Source organism: Arvicola amphibius, chromosome 5 (genome assembly GCF_903992535.2).
Source record: "Arvicola amphibius chromosome 5, mArvAmp1.2, whole genome shotgun sequence".
In the NCBI taxonomy this organism is placed as follows: domain Eukaryota; kingdom Metazoa; phylum Chordata; class Mammalia; order Rodentia; family Cricetidae; genus Arvicola; species Arvicola amphibius.
Genome location: NC_052051.1, coordinates 150,303,289 through 150,319,023, shown reverse-complemented (window position 1 = coordinate 150,319,023; position 15,735 = coordinate 150,303,289). Strand labels below are relative to the sequence as shown.

The 15,735-nt window shown below is 46.2% G+C and overlaps 1 protein-coding gene across 3 annotated transcripts in view; it reads right to left on the bottom strand.

Annotated features, from left to right (window-relative positions):
• The window catches only part of Loxhd1 (lipoxygenase homology PLAT domains 1), a 153,128-nt gene that overhangs the window by 93,586 nt on the left and 43,807 nt on the right, over nt 1–15,735 (bottom strand). For all 3 annotated transcript variants that reach the window (XM_038331143.1, XM_038331144.1, XM_038331145.1), the window contains exons 5-12: nt 15,485–15,583; nt 9,960–10,108; nt 8,183–8,306; nt 6,455–6,705; nt 4,709–4,844; nt 4,172–4,332; nt 3,118–3,204; nt 2,384–2,519 (exon numbers count right to left, since the gene is read on the bottom strand). In XM_038331143.1, coding sequence (XP_038187071.1) covers nt 2,384–2,519; nt 3,118–3,204; nt 4,172–4,332; nt 4,709–4,844; nt 6,455–6,705; nt 8,183–8,306; nt 9,960–10,108; nt 15,485–15,583 — 1,143 coding nt within the window. The remainder of the gene's footprint in view (nt 1–2,383; nt 2,520–3,117; nt 3,205–4,171; nt 4,333–4,708; nt 4,845–6,454; nt 6,706–8,182; nt 8,307–9,959; nt 10,109–15,484; nt 15,584–15,735) is intronic.

Genomic DNA, 15,735 nt, shown 5'->3' with positions numbered 1-15,735 from the left:
TATGAGAAATTTAATATAAATTGACCCTGAACCATGCTTTAAGAGATATTGCCTCTTATGGACTGCTTTGAAATCCAAATTCCTCTGCTGAGAGTCGAACCCCCAGGATCTCCAAGACCATTGAGAGATGACAGAGTCTTTAAGAGACAATTACAGTCAAATGAGGCTATGTGGGTGGGACCTCATCCAGGATGCTGCCAGCTTTGTCAGAGGAAGAAACTAAAGCACAGATGAGCAGGCACCAGAAGAAGGATTTCTGGGGGCACAAGTACTTGAGGGCATGAGTACCACTCCTCAGTGGAGGAGAAAGATGGCAGGAGATATGAACCTTGGAAACATCTCCATCTTAGATTGTAGCTTCCAGAACCACTTGAAAATAAATTCCGGTTGTATAAGATACCAAATTCACAGTTTAGCATTTTGTTACAGCTGCCCCAGTAAGCCAACTTACTACCTTAGGATCCCGGGACACCAAAAGATGATGTAACTACCTTCAGCGATGGCGGTGGGTCCTAAAAACCTACAGTAAGGGTCTGGGGATGCAAGTGTGAATCAAGAGAATGTGTTCCTGCCCAGTGACCCATGGTCTCTGATGACAGAAAAGGGGATTCTTGAGAGAAAGTCGTGTATCCGTTAAGGCAAAGTGCAGAGAACATTCTGGACATTCTAAGGACTGGCCGATGTTTCCTTTGGATAACTTCACGAAAATGAGAATCTGTAGACAACTTTAAAGATCTAACCAAGATGTCTGGTGGAAGAGACAAGTACAGAAACAGCAAGAAAGTTCTGGAAGGTGTAAAACAGCAGAAAATTGGGGCATCCTTAGTGATGGTGGTTCTCAGTGTGGTTACCTGGGGTCAGTGCTGATCGTCTGAAAATTAGCTGAATAAGCGTGGTGGTGGCTTGAAAGAAGAAGGTCCCCAAAGAAAGTGGCACTATTAGGAGGTGTGGCCTTGTTGGAGGAAGTGTGTCTTTGTGGGGGCAGGCTTTGAGGTCTCTTTGCTCAAGCTTCCCTCAGTGTGACTTCAGTTGGTTTCCTGATGCCTACAAGATGTAGGACTCTCAGCTCCAGCACCACATCTGCCTGCATGCTGCCATGCTCCCCATCCTGATGATAATGAATCAAATCTCTGAAACTGTAAGCGAGCCATCCCAATGAGATGCTTTCTTTATAAGAGTTGCGTTGGTCATGGTGTCTCTTCACAGCAATACCAACCCTAACTAAGACGAGCGTGCCCTGGGGCCCTAATGCAGACCTGCTGAATTGGAAATACTCTCCCAGAGCCCAGCCATGTGTGCTTCAACAAGTCCTCCAGGCAATAAGGCACTCTGAGAAAGCCAGTCAGAGCTGTGGGTTGAGAAGCTTCAAAAAACAGCCTCTAAAACGCTCAGGGATGAAAGTGCTCTGTAACTTCCGGCGAAGAGACGGAGGATTTGAAATTGTGAGAGCTGGGTTGAAGGACTCAGATAGAGACTAGGTCCCAGGACCCTTTCCCTGAGGCCTGCAGGCACAGTGCTGGCACAAACACGCAGTTCAGGCAAGAACACGTGTATTTCTGCCTTGATGAACTCTGCATTACATGAAGCCTCCACTGGATGGATATCAGTTGATGTCATCTTATGTAAAGAGAGATGATAGTTTAGTTTCCAAAAACAAATATCATTGAATATACAAAAGTAGGGGTAGCATCTCAGGATAAATAGTCATTGGACCAATAAGAGGAAGGCCTGGTCTGGGACTGATATCTATAACCAGCTGTTCCTTAGTTCTGCTTTGGGCTATTGCTAGGTCTTTTGAACATAAGAATTTGTGGTTAGTGTATCATAAAAAAACCCCAGAAAACAAAAACCAGATCCAGCCTTACTGTATTGAGAGAATTCATCAAATTTCACAATTTGAAAGATCAAGAAGTTATTCCCTTTAGTTTCAAGGAGGCCCTGGGTAACTGTTGTTTAGTGCACACTCCTCTTGTCTCTTGTTGTGTTGCCAACTTGAAGACCTATCTATCTCCTTTCCCCCACACCATACTCATCAGAGGAGAGTTCTAGCATCATAGCTTGGAACGGATCCTTCCAGCCAGTCTTGAGGCTGGGACCTAACTAGTCCGCTGCAGGGTTCAGAGAGGGTGGGCGGTGCACAGCAGACATGAGGCTAGGACCTAACTAGTCCGCTGACGCGTTCAGAGAGGGTGGGCGGTGCACAGCAGACATGGACCTAACTAGTCCGCTGCAGATTTCAGAGAGGGTGAATGGTGCACAGCAGACATGGACCTAACTAGTCAGCTGCAGCATTCAGAGAGGGTGAATGGTGCACAGCAGACAAGCCTTCCAGGCCCCCAAATGAAGTAAAGCCCCGCCACCTCCCCAGCAGCTGCACACTTACTCCCCATTATCCTGCGCACGGTCGGGCCCTCTGCGGTCATTTCCCTCACGATCTCGTTGTCATCCTCATTGGCGTCCAGCCAGCGATTGCAGTTGAAGTTATACTTATCCTTATTCAGAGTATTCATCAGGGTCATCTACAATGAGGAAGTCTTGAGATAGGCAGGGGGTCTTACCAGGGATTCCCACCCATGGCCTGGAATCCTCATTCTATGGTCTCATTTTTTTAAAGTTTTGTGCTTTCTCATTATTAGTGTATTTTATTTTGGTTTTATAAGACAGTGTTTCTCTGTGTAATCCTGGAACTTGCTTTGTAGATCAGGCTGGTCTCAAACTCAGCCTGCATCTGCATCTCTCCCCTACCCAAGTGCTGGGATTAAAGGTGTACACCACCACGTCTCGTCTGCTGTCTCTTCTTAGGCAAGGCCAAGCCATCTCCTCACTATGACTCTTGGGGAAGGCAGATGATCAACCTTCCCTTTCTTTTCCTTGTCTCTTAGAAGCCTATGCTCACCTAACTCCTAGATGATGGGACAGAATGCAAACCCATGGACCCCTGAGCATTCTCTCCCGCTGTTTATTTTGGAAGACCTCTCCCTAACTGTTCCCAAAACACATGGTCCATGTCTACTCTTCCCACCTCCAATCCTAACAAACACAGAGGCAAATATATACGACACGATCGTGAAGGAGGATGGCTCTGGCCCTCCTGCCCCCACCCCAGGTACACCGTACCTTTTCTAAATGCCATCCAGAGCCAGGGTTCTGCCTATCATGCCACACCCGAATTTTATAAAACCTGCCAAGATCTGGGAGCTCCATCTACAAAGAGAAATTAAAAGGTCTGTGCGGATATAGTCATGGAAATACATCTGTCCTTATAGCTGACCACAGGCAGGTGGGTGCTCCTTTGGGCTGCTTTTTCCCAGTAAGAGTGGGTTTGCTTCTAAACATATTCAAACATTCCATTCTCTCGTGTTTCTGGTAGCCAGAGGCTCATGGGACCAAGACAGCTATATGAAACTAGCGTTCAGTCTGGGCTGGCAAAACTGAACAAAAATAACTGACCCACAGTGGGATCCAGCCATGAGATCTTCCAGGAACAAAATTCATATGGCAGCCCTGCAAATTAGCACAGGGCCACAGCCCCAGGAGTCTACTGGGCACCGAGACAGACAAAAAGATCAGTACAGCGGCGGTGCCCTTTCCCCGGGGGCCCGAGTCTAGCGGAGAAGACAAATACATAAAGACCGATGAACTTAGGGATGGAATAGAGGTACCAGTGGGGTGCTCAGAGAGGAGAGCAGCAAATTACAGATGCTTCTCCCCAGAGGTCGGCACAGCACTTCTGAGGGCAAAGACTTGCTCCGTGTATATACTGCAAAGTTCAAAGCTGGATTTTCTTTCAAATGCTCCAAAATTTATGTTTCCCCTTAAAAGTCGGTCCTTATGCTTGAATGCAGACAGGTTAAGCAATCTAACTGTGCTCCAAGCCCCTGAGCCCACAATTCCCCTGCTTGCCCCACTCCTGAATGCTCCAAGCATTTCATACTTGCTCTGCCCCCGACCCCGGCCTCATCCAAGACCATTTCAGATGGAAGAGCCAGATATAAATTATATGACTTTCAATAAATTGCCTATAAGTCATCAAATTGGAGCCCAAAGTCTCCAATGCACTTTTTTTGTCTTTAAACTTGGTTCGAAATCGGGTGTACAAAACTGGAATCCTCATGCCCCGCATCTCTCCATCTCTTCTTAATGTGCCCCTCCCCATCCACCAGCTCCCTACCCTAAACTTCTCGATGATGCCTGGTTTGAACCATTTGTTGTTGGGATTCAGGAGGATCTCATCTGTCCGCCCCTTCTGCCCATAAATCTGGATGAAGATGGGAGAGTTGGTGCCGGCTTTCTTCAGATCAGTTGTCCAGACCCAAAGGGACCAAGGAAATTCTACAACAAAGACCAAGGCACCTCAGGAACTCCAAGAGCCAGAGAAGGAGAAAGAGGGGGGCAATCAAGTGATCAGGACTGGAGTTGATACACAATTGTGTCCGTTCTTAGAACCCATTAAACAAGTGGTGAATATGAAGGCACCTTAGTATCTTATTAATGCCTAAAGGCTTACTGCATTTTAGTAGTGGGGGAGAGTTGACAACGCCATCCTGTAACTAGTGAATTCAGAGTTCACTGTCATGAATCACTCGGCTTAGCCCTGTGTCCATGACAGCAGCTCCTTCAGCTTGGGGATGCTGGAGTCATGTCCGCAATAGCACAAGGCCTGTACCATGTAAAACTGAGCTTCTCTCTGAGAGACCCTTACACTTACTTTTCAGCCGTTTCTTCCTCAGAGACACCATCTCATAGAGCTGCCTCTCAATAAGCCCGTCGGCCTTCTTCTCGTCCAGCCAGTTGCTGCAGGGGAATGTCTGCTGGATGCCAGTGAAGGGGCACAGGATCACCACCTGGGAAGACGGACAGCAAGAGTCTCCCACGTCAGGCCCACTGACGGAACCCCCTCACAGTGCTTAGTGGCCTCCGCAGTACCCAGCACACAGGCGTCTGTGTAGGACCTTCAAAGGAACATGCTTTTCCCACTGCCTTTCTCACCGAGTCAATAGAGTGCACCTTTTTCAAGACTTGTTTTTTTTTCGCAGATAAAAAAAAATGCTTTTTAAATTATTTTAAAGAGAAGTCTTCCGCAGTAGCTGTCATCTGTCCCCCAGTTCACTAGCTCAAGTCCCAGACCTTTCCTTCCATTGCATCCTCTTTGGACAACACATTTCTTCGTGTGCATCGTAAAATCTGTGAATCTGAACTAAATGGCCTCTACCACCCAAAGGGTGAAGCACATAAAAGCTTATCAGTTCATATCTCGAATGTAATAAGGAGCCAAGTGCCTTCCCCTTGACTTACTTCCCCTGGATCCTGTCTCCCAACCTTTACCATCCACACCCAGAGTTCATGGGTTTACGACATGGAGACCTGCCCTCTTTGGCCACTCAAAAGGCAGCTGTGAGAAGGAATGTCCTGGCCCTCATATTTTCATAGCTTTAAGTGCTTTCAACAATACAGAAAGCACTACACATGAGGAAAAGGCTGATCAAATTGAAATTTTTCTTTCTTTCCTCCTCTTCCTTTGTGAGACAGGATCCTAGTCTGTAACCCAGATTGCATGGGAACTCCTGTCAGCCAGGCTGGACTCACGGCAATGTACAGGCCCATAGATATATTCTAAAATTATTGTTGATTGTTTCATAAGCCAAGGGGAAACACCACCAGCAATTATATCGTCTATAACCAGCAGGTAGGCACCTATGGTACACAACGCTGTGTTTGGGGACAGCCCCACTCCCCTAAGCCCCTACTAACAAGACAAAAAAGATGGACGTGATCTTGTACAAGGGATCACGTGCTTTATAACTAGCTGGTTTAAGAGCTAGGAAAATTTAGAAAATAAGACTGTTGTGGTCAGAGCTCTCTAGAGAAGCAGAACTGAGGGGATTAATGTATATGTATTTGTGTGTATGTATATATATATATATATATATATATATATATATATATATATATACATGTACACACACACACGTAGATGGGATTTAAGAGTGGCATACAGGCTCCATCCAGTCCAACAATGCCTGTCTACCAACCAACAGGAAGTCCAAGAATCCAGTAGTTTCTCAATTCATGAGGCTGGGTGTCTCAACTGCTCTTCAGAATACACTGGAATCCCGAAGAGGCAGGCTCTAATGCCAGCAAAGGAAAGGATTTGCCAGCCAGAGTGAAGACAAGCAGACAAACAGAAAAGAGCTTCCTTCTTCCTTGTCCTCTATAAAGGCTGCCACCAGAAGGTGTGGCCTAGATTTGATTTAGGATGGGTCTTCCTACCTCAAATGATCCAAGTAACTAAAAAAATCCCTCTCAGGTGTGACCAGAGGCTCAGGTTTTGAGTTAATTCCAGATATAGTTGACAACTGAGGGCAGACATCACGGGGATGCAGGGCAGAGTCTGTACGTCAAGGTTGAAGAAGAGGCAGTTGAACCCGAGAATACTCACCCGTTGGCTCCTTACCTTCTCACAGTACCAGCCTCGGTTGACACCCACATTGCCATGCCCGATGGAGACCCGGCTCAGGGGACTAAGAAGGACAGCCAGGTCAATGTGGAAGATGTCCGTGCGGCCCCTGTCAAACACACCGCCCTCCAGGAAGATCTTCCCGCTGTTCTTATTCCCTCTGGCTCCATACATGACCAAGTAGATTTTTGATTTGGTTCCAGCTCCACGGATATCCCCAGTGAAGACAGTGACAATATAGGTTATGGCTGGTGTGGAGAGAAAGGTAGAGATGGTTCAAAGCAGACCACGTCCACACACTCCCATTTCCATCTTGGCTAAGATACTTCCCTGCCACACACACCCATGCACCCTCACGTTCTATAAACTCAGACCACATCCAGGGCCCCTCGCAACCTCATTCTGTTTTCCAGCATTGTGTATTAGTATGTGTGAGTTCAGTGATGGACTGCATCTATTATTTCAGGAAACTGTCAGCCCTGATTATGAGAAACAAAGAGAAGAAGGAAGTTGAGAGTCTAAGAATAGCACGTATTATTGATGTTAATTACTGTGTGTGCATTATTAATAGCTGCTAGATAAATTTTGTTATGTGTAATCTAATTATTATAGTCAAGTCCATTGATGGAGATTTATATCTGGCCCATCTGGTTCATTTAGCTTGCTCTTTGGTTGAAAAATACAACTTTTGAGAGTGGGCACTGATATCTCCCTTCCCACCTGGGCTGAGGAAGAGTGAGGGAGCACTACAAGTTGGGTCACCCAGCATTCTGATCAGTCAGGAGGCATCGTGAGCCCTTGGAATTAGGCAGCAGAATCACCGAGGGCTACGTAAACTCCTAAATAGGGCAAAAAGGAAAAAGAAAGATCACCCGCATTTGCACCGGAAATTCTGGGGTTTTTTTTGTTCTGAAACCCTGGGACAGAAGGAAAGAGTGACAGCAACCGTGGCAGGGGGAGGAGAGGGGACAGACACGCAGATGAAGATGTCAGGAAGAGAAGGTATGGGTGTTAGGGTGAGTCATGGGCAGGGGTGCAGCCGGGGGAGACGGAAGGGCTGCAAAGTGGCGGGAACAGCGTTGAAGAGCCTCCAGATGGGCCACCTGGAGCCAATTTGTGTTGTGATCTACGTGTTACATTCCACAACCCTGGCTGTGTCTCCAGTCAAAGGGAGGGATGGACTTCAGCAGAGGAGCAATTTCTCAGGTGTGTAAAGCACACACAAGTTTTCTAGAACCCCAAGGATCAAGTCAGATGGGCTGAGGGATGGAGGCGGCCTGTGGAATTTATGGAGGTAAGAGGACTTCAGGAGGCAGACTGAGTCTGTCTTCAACCAGCTATGTGACCATGGACAGCTTCATTAACTTCGATATTCCTCAGTTTTCTCATCCGTGAGTTGGGAACAAGACAATGCCTACGCTGTAGGTGGCTCTAAGGATTATAGAAAATGTATGAGGGTCTAAATTCCCCTTCTTTCTTCCTCTTTTAGTTCCCTCTACCCATAGCTAGTAATGCCTAGGGCAATTACCCTGTCTTTTCTCATAGCAACAGCCTCGGCTGCAACCCAAAAAACCAGACCATTTTCTGGGCCAGCAAAGATGCTATCTTCAAAGCCAGCTGGCTCCCACCTGACCGACCACAGTCATCAGCCCACAGACGTGACTCTGACACCGACTCTGGCAAAGACAGGACGTCCAGCCAGGGCCTCGCCTCTCTCCAGCCTACCTGTGGTCTCAGCTCCGCCCACTAAGATGTCTCTTTGGATTTTGCCATCATCTTCATCCAGTGCCAGCCAGCGGTTAAGGGGGAAATCATATTTCCTTTTGTTCCCAAAATCTTCAATGATAATCTGAGAAGGAGAAAAGAGGAAAGAATGATCTTAAGTGTCCTTGAGGGCACACCTGGTCATTAGAGTATACGCTAAGATGCTCTTGAGTCTCCTCACGCCTCAAGGAGAGTGGCTCACAGAGCACAGCTGCTACTAGGAAATCCACATACAGCCATCCAGGGATGATTGACAGCCACCCCTCCTTGAATCCCAGCCACTAATCCTCCACTGCTTGGAGGCATTTTAGAAAATTGAAGCAAGAAGTGTATGGGGGTTTGCTCGGGGAGCTGGGATGAAAGAACTGGAGGCGGGGATTTGAAAACTGACACATGAGATTTTGGCTTCCTCCCGGCTGAAGGTTGGGCTTCCGACCTTATTGTTGAGAAGCAGAGTCTATGCAAGGGGGAAACTGAGGACTGAAACCAGGCCCAAGGAATCCTAGGGCCTGGCGGCCACATCAGAAAACAACAGCTGCCAGTGGCCATAAATGAAACCTCCCCAGCAAAACAACCACAAGCTGGGTTAGTAACATCTTGTCTTCTAGAGCATACTGAAGGGCTGGAAGTACTTTCCAAAATGTGCCTTTTGGACCCCGCTATAAAGTAAGACAGGAAAGACAGATGTACTCTATGATGAACAGTGAAAGCATATAGCATAGGGGTTGGCTGGTTTGTTTGGGGATGGGTGTGTGTGTGCTCACACGTGTGCACATGCATGTGCCCACACACACATGTTAAAAGCAAGAGCCATTATCTGGAAGGAATATTTCCCACCTACCAACAAGCCCATAAGGAAAGCAGATCTTCTGAGAGGCAAGAGGGAACCAGGCTGATGAGTCCTTGCAGGGGAGACTAAGTACAGAGAAGGGGCCTATTCATGGTGAAGTCAACTGTATTCTGTGGTGCAGAGACACGCCTTACCAGGCAAAACTTCCCAATGTGAAGGCTAAAAAGGATTAAAACACCCCCTAAAATGGAGAGGAAAGGGGGAAATGACCAAACAGGGGCAATTTCTTGTTTATCCTTTCTAGATGGGCCAGAGATGCCTCAGATGACCCTGGGCCACACAGCCCTCACTTCCTCCCAGGCAGGTTCAGGATACCTGAGTGAGTGGCGTGGCCTTGAAGCCAGCATGTTTAGGTCAATACGGTATCTTCTGTGACAAATGCTTTCACTTAGTCCTGGAGTAACTTCCATCATTGTTATATAGCCCGATGGAGCAGGGTTCTGCTCTGTACAGATGAGGGAAACAACACATGCACACACACACACACGCACGCACACGCACACGGAGCAATTAGGAGGGTCAGGAGCTTCGTGCAAGGCTGGAGAAGATGAGAGAACTAGGATTCTAGAATTTTTTAAACTTTTTATTTATTTTTTATACCAACCACAGTTTCCCCTCCCTCCTCTCCTCCCGTTCCCTCCCACCTCCTTCCTATCCGTGCCCACATCCACTCCTGAGAAAGGGTAAGGCCTCCCGTGGGCTATAGAAGCTTTAACAAGGCCAGTCTTGGAGGCCTCTAGGAGGGCAGCATGGACGGCCAGTGAACTTAAACAACAGAGCAGAGTCAGCAAATCTAGAGTATGGAAAGCTAGGCTCAGTTTCGGGCCTCTGAAAGCCAGGCGTTCCCCTCCCATGCCTCAGGGACTGTGGGCCAGCAGCTGGACCTACCTTGGACAGGAACCAGCCTGCAGACCCCCCCTTGTTGTTGTGGCCCACATTGATCTTCATCAGCTGCCCCAGATCCGGGGCGTCCAGCATGAACTTGTCTTCAGCTCCCTTTTCGAAGTTGTCCTTTTCATTTTCCAGCCTACGCTCTCCTGAGTGCACAGAGACAGGAAAGTTACCTGGGAGGGGTGGCGGGGGGGGGGGGGAGAGATGGGGAACAGAAGAGAAGAAAGAAGAACTGGAGGCCTTAATGGTCCACCCACTGAAAGAGCTCTTACAAAGTCAAGGGCGGCTCCCTACTGCGATCTAACGGTTCCTAACATCCTTCCGGCTTCTGGCAAAGCCAGTTTGCCCCCTGTGTGACGGGTGCCTGGGTCTCATAACTGGGTTTCTCATTGCCGCCTTTGCCCTTGTGAACCAAACTGCACCCCTGTCCTAAGACTTGAGGTCCCATTGCTTGTTCTAAACTAGAGCAGTGAGCATAGGCATAGGGGCAGCGGAGGCGGCTGCTGCTGCTGCTGAGCTTCTGGCTGCATTTGCTCGCCCCTGTGCTGGACACCACGCCAGCGACTCTCAGCAGACACCATGTGTCTGAAGTCGTGTGGGCAATGAACACAGAGCTTAACAGCCCGTTCTAAGCTGTTTCTTTGCTTTACCGTTCTCTGTTGTCACATTCTGGTGACCACGAGCACACAAGTTAGGCTTTCTCATTCCACCAAAGTGCCAGCTTTTTGCTTAAATCTTTCCATGGTCTCTTGTTTCTAAATTTACATTTTGGCATCCAGAAATATAGAAAATAATCTCCAGTATTCGGGCACTCACCACCCAGATGCGAGAGTGTAGCAATTGCTAACTTTTGTCTAGTTTGCTCCAGATGTTTATTTACCCCCCCCCTTCTTTCCAAAAGATTTATTTGTTTTTATTTTATGTGCATGAGTGTTTTGGCCTGCGTGTATGTAAGTCCACTATGTGTGTGGCTGGTGCTCAAGGGAGCCACAGAGGGTGCTAGAGCCCATGGAACTGGAGTTACGGAGGATTGTAAGCAGCTATGTGGGTGCGGGGAACAGAATTCAGGTCCTCTGCAAGAGCCGCAAGTGCTCTGAAGCCCTGAGCCAACTCTCCAACACCTAGACCTTTCACTATTTTTAAAAAAAGAAGCAAACCCAGTAGACAGGTGTGAGGCTTCCCTGCTCATCTCTCCCTCCTACTCCCCCCATCTTGGTGTGTACCACCCCCGAATCATCAGCATCTAGACGCATCTCTAAGAGACACGGACCACATGTGGCCATTTCTGATTTCTGCATGAATAAGGGCAGGGTACACATCCCACCACCGTGAGTCCTTCATCTGCACAGTGAAGCTGACAAGAGTGTCTGCGTCACCGGGCATGTGAGTGAGATCTGCTGTGTTCTCACACACCGGCAGCCCAGGAACACAGCGGGCACCGTGGCAATGCCACCACGGCTAGGATTGCCGCTGTTCCTTTGCTGTCAGCACCGCAGGTCTTCGTGGGATCTCATTTTCTCAGTCACCAGCAGGCTGCTGTGAGTGCCCCGTGGACGACCCAGGGCTGGTGACAGTTTGTTCATTAACCACCCTACCAGAGCCGTGTGACAAAAGAGCCATTCTGCTCTCCTCTCCCGGCAGACATCTGAGTTGTTTCTGACTTAATCATTGCAAAGCTTTGTGCCCTTCCTCTGCACACTGGTAAAGACCAAGCTTTATTTCTTCTTCATGTCTTTTTTCTACCTCTTGCTTTAGGCCTTCTAGTATTGTGATGAATACAAATAATAATTAACTCAAATATATCTAAGATAATTCTATTTTTCTTTTTAAATATCTGCTATAAGAAAATCAATGAATAGGTTGCCTAATGTTAAATTACTGTTGACTTCTTATCCATATGTTTATTTACAAATTTAGTGTGCTAATATTTTATTTAGAATTGGGGGGGGTTCTTTCATAAATGAATATAAACTATTGATTTCTCTTTTAATTTTACCTGCCTGATATTGTCATCAAAATTGATAAAATGGGCCGGGTGGTGGTGGTGCACGCCTTTAATCCCAGCACTCGGGAGGCAGAGGCAGGCAGATCTCTGAGTTCGAGGCCAGCCTGGTCTACAAGAGCTAGTTCCAGACAGGCTCTAGAAACTACAGGGAAACCCTGTCTCGAAAAACCAAAAAAAAAACAAAAACAAAAAACAAAAAAATTGATAAAACGAACTAGATGAATGACCTCTTTTTCTTTAAAATTATTTATTGAGGATGGATAGTAACTATTTCTTAACTATTTTCTTAACTTATATAAACAATTTGTGGGTCTAGAGTCCTGGGTAATTTTTAATTGAGACTCTCATTCTTTATTGGTTAAAATTGGCTTCTACAAGTCTTTGAGACAATCAAACCTTATAGGATGCTGAGTTGAAGGTCCAGGCTAGGACATATGGTGACATTCACAGGGCACAGACCCAAGATTTATGCAGAATACTTCATGTTGCCTGATTCATCCCCAAATTTCTCCTCTCATATATTTATGCTGGATTTTTCTTTATTTTTATATAATATGAGAATATCTTTTTTTGAAAGGGAATCATGTTAATAGCTCAGCTTGACCTCAGACTCCCGCTCTCCTGTACCTTCTCCAAAGTGCTGGGGTTATAAGCGTGCCCAGCAAGACTGTCTATTCTTCCCAGATTCTCCTGTGATGACCAATAAACCTACATCTGCTGCCAGTCATGTTTTCTCATTGTTTCGCTTTGATCCACTGAGAGTTTGGATCTTTCTTCTCTTTTATTCATTCTTTTCACTTATAGATTATGCATTCCAACTTTTGGTGTTCACGGTTATAATTTTAATATTCAGACTTAGCTTAATGAAGTCTACAATTCACAGTTTAACCTTCTCTGGGGATGGGGAGATGGGTAATGGACAAAATCTTCATAATGCTTTGTCCAATTTCCTTCTCAAATATCAATCTTAAATGTTTTGGGTAGAAAGACACTCCTCTTGTCCCTTGTGTTAAGTCACTGTTATCTTTTATGGTATATAAATATATAAAATATGTTACATTTTATGCTTACTTAGGTTTGTTACATGGCTATCAATATTTTGTTCACTTGTGTGTGTATGAAAGAGAGACGGAGGTCTTCCTTCACGTATAAGCGAGGCTGGTCTTGAACTCAGTATGTAGCCCAGGCTAACCTCAAACACCGGTTTCCATTGCGTCAGTCTCCCGAGTGCTGGAATTTACAGTTATGAGTCACCACGTCCAACAGTACCTACCAGCGGCTGTTTAAGCCTGAGTGTAAAGCACATACGTCCCATTTCTCTTTGCTAGAATGAACAGTTAATCTTCCCCTCGCCTGGAATGATAGCTTCTCTGGTATGGAATTACTGGCTGACATACATCCTTGCTGAGAATCCTGAAGCTGTGATTATATGAATTTATAACCCCTGTTGTCGACTGTAAATTTTCCATCCGTCTACGCGGTATTTTTTATAGAAAGTGACCTGCCAAATCTACTTCCTCTAAGATCGTTTCTTTTTACACGGTGATGTAGATTCCATCATAGATTTTATTCAATGAGTCATTTACCCATTTTAAACTGACGACTCAGATCTGTTGGAGCTTTAAAAAACCTTCGGCCATTAGCTCTTTGAAAATCTCCTCTCGCCTGTGCCCCGTATTCTCTGTTTCTAGAACGCCTGCTCAACCTCCATCAGGCCTCCTTCCCTCCCCTGCTCTCATGGCTCCTTCCCTGCCTCCATCTGAGGGTTTTGCTCATATACTTACAGTTCACTAAGTCTCTCCTCAGCATCTGTAATCGCACTGTTTAACTCACCTGCAAAGATGCTTATCTTTACGAACCATGTTTTCATTTCCTGTGGTTTTGTTTATTTTTCCTAATGTGTTGTCTTTGATGGTGCTGTACCTTCCTCAGTTCTTTCTTTCATGCGGTTAATAGTTTTAAAATACCTTAAGTTATAGGCTAGCCCACATCACTCCATTATCCGAAACCCCTGGGGATTTCATTCTGGTTGCTGTGCGGTTTGAGGCTTCATCGTGGTGGATTTGTGTACTTAAGAGTCTTACTGTTTTGGAAAACAAATTTGCTCCAACGCTTCCTCTGTGGGAATCTCATGTAGTTTTAGAAAGGTTTTTGCAGAACGCTAATGGAGATTTACTTGCTATGAATCAAGTATTCTAATTTGGTTTTGCTGTTGTTGTTTTGAGACGGGGTCTCATTATGCAGCCCCAGCTAACCTGGAGCTCACTATGTAGAGAAAATTGACCTAGAATTCACAGAGATCAGCCTGCCTCTTCCTCCTGAGTGCTGGAATCAAAGCCGTGTGCCATCATACCCGTTTTAAACCAAATACTCTGTGTGGGAAGAGAAGAGTTCTGAAACCACACGTCTAGCGTGACAGTCGGACCTCAAGTCTCTGTGCAGCACAGGTTCTCAGTGTTGTTTTGTTTTGTTTTCAGTTTTGAGTTCCGACAGGGACGCAGTGACTGTGCCAGTGAGCCATCGCTCTGCCTTCTCACTGAACCTCTTCCTGTGACTCAGGGGCCCCTGACTTCATGTGTGGTCCTAATTCCAAATCTCTTGCCTCATTCAGGACCTTCACCTTCTTTTCTGACCCCCAATGAGCACAAAATCCTGTCTTCTAGATTGATGACTGTGACCCCTCCTCCTTCTCAGAGCCACGGTATCAATCCATAGCTAATACTCAGGTGTTGAGTTTCTCCTTCATGCCTGGCACCTGCAGTGGTCTTTTTCCTTGTAAGTTCAGCAATCCATATGAATCCTTTGATGTATTCTACCCCAAATTCACACATCTCTGTAGCTTTTCTGGCTCCTGTGTTATTCTACTAAGTTGGCAGAAGGGAGAGCAAACCGCCGGTCTCAGCCTGTGACCTGAACTTCTTCCCAGAACCTGCAGCTGTGTCTGTGTGCAGTTCTGCGTCACCAGGCATTCTTCCATTCCTTCCCCCACTCTGGGCCATCCTACCTGACTACACTAAATTAGACTATGCCCCACTGCAACCCACAGAAGCACAGAGCTTATAGCAATAGAGAAATTAAGTGAGAATAAATTCCTGAAGATGGGAAATTTGAGCTTATTCAATTTCAATCCATCCAAACCCAGGCATAACTTATTTTGAATATCACACCACACACACACACACACACACACACACACACACAGAGAGGGGGGGGGGGATTTGAAAATCTATCACACCACTTCCTTCCTCCTCTCTCCCCTTCTATGGGAGAAAGAGTATAGCTCAATAAAAACAATGAAAAAAAGAAAGAAAACCTATGACACATATATACATTTGACCTCATAGACACCCTACTATTCAGGACAAACCATGGCAGATCACAGCACAAGAGAGACACTCAACAGAAGGACCAAAGGGGAGGGGCTAAAGCTGCCTTCCTCAGCCGGGATTATAAACCACAAACTGCTCTAGGAAGCAGTACTGGGCATGACTTGTGAGGAAATGATTCAGACCATTACCTGTGTCTCCATACTCTCCAAAGATATTGATAAAGACATCGGCGTCTGTCCCCGCACTCATCACGTCGCCAGTGTACACCTTGATTTCATACTTGTTTCCTGGGAACAAGGACAGAGAAAATCTTGCCTCATTAGGAACCTGAGAAGAGAAAGTTATAGATACATACATAGCTACTGAGCCATCCGTCCTTCCCACGGATGTTCAGATGATAATGAATTCTCATCATTTCTGTTATTATTGTTACTGTCAA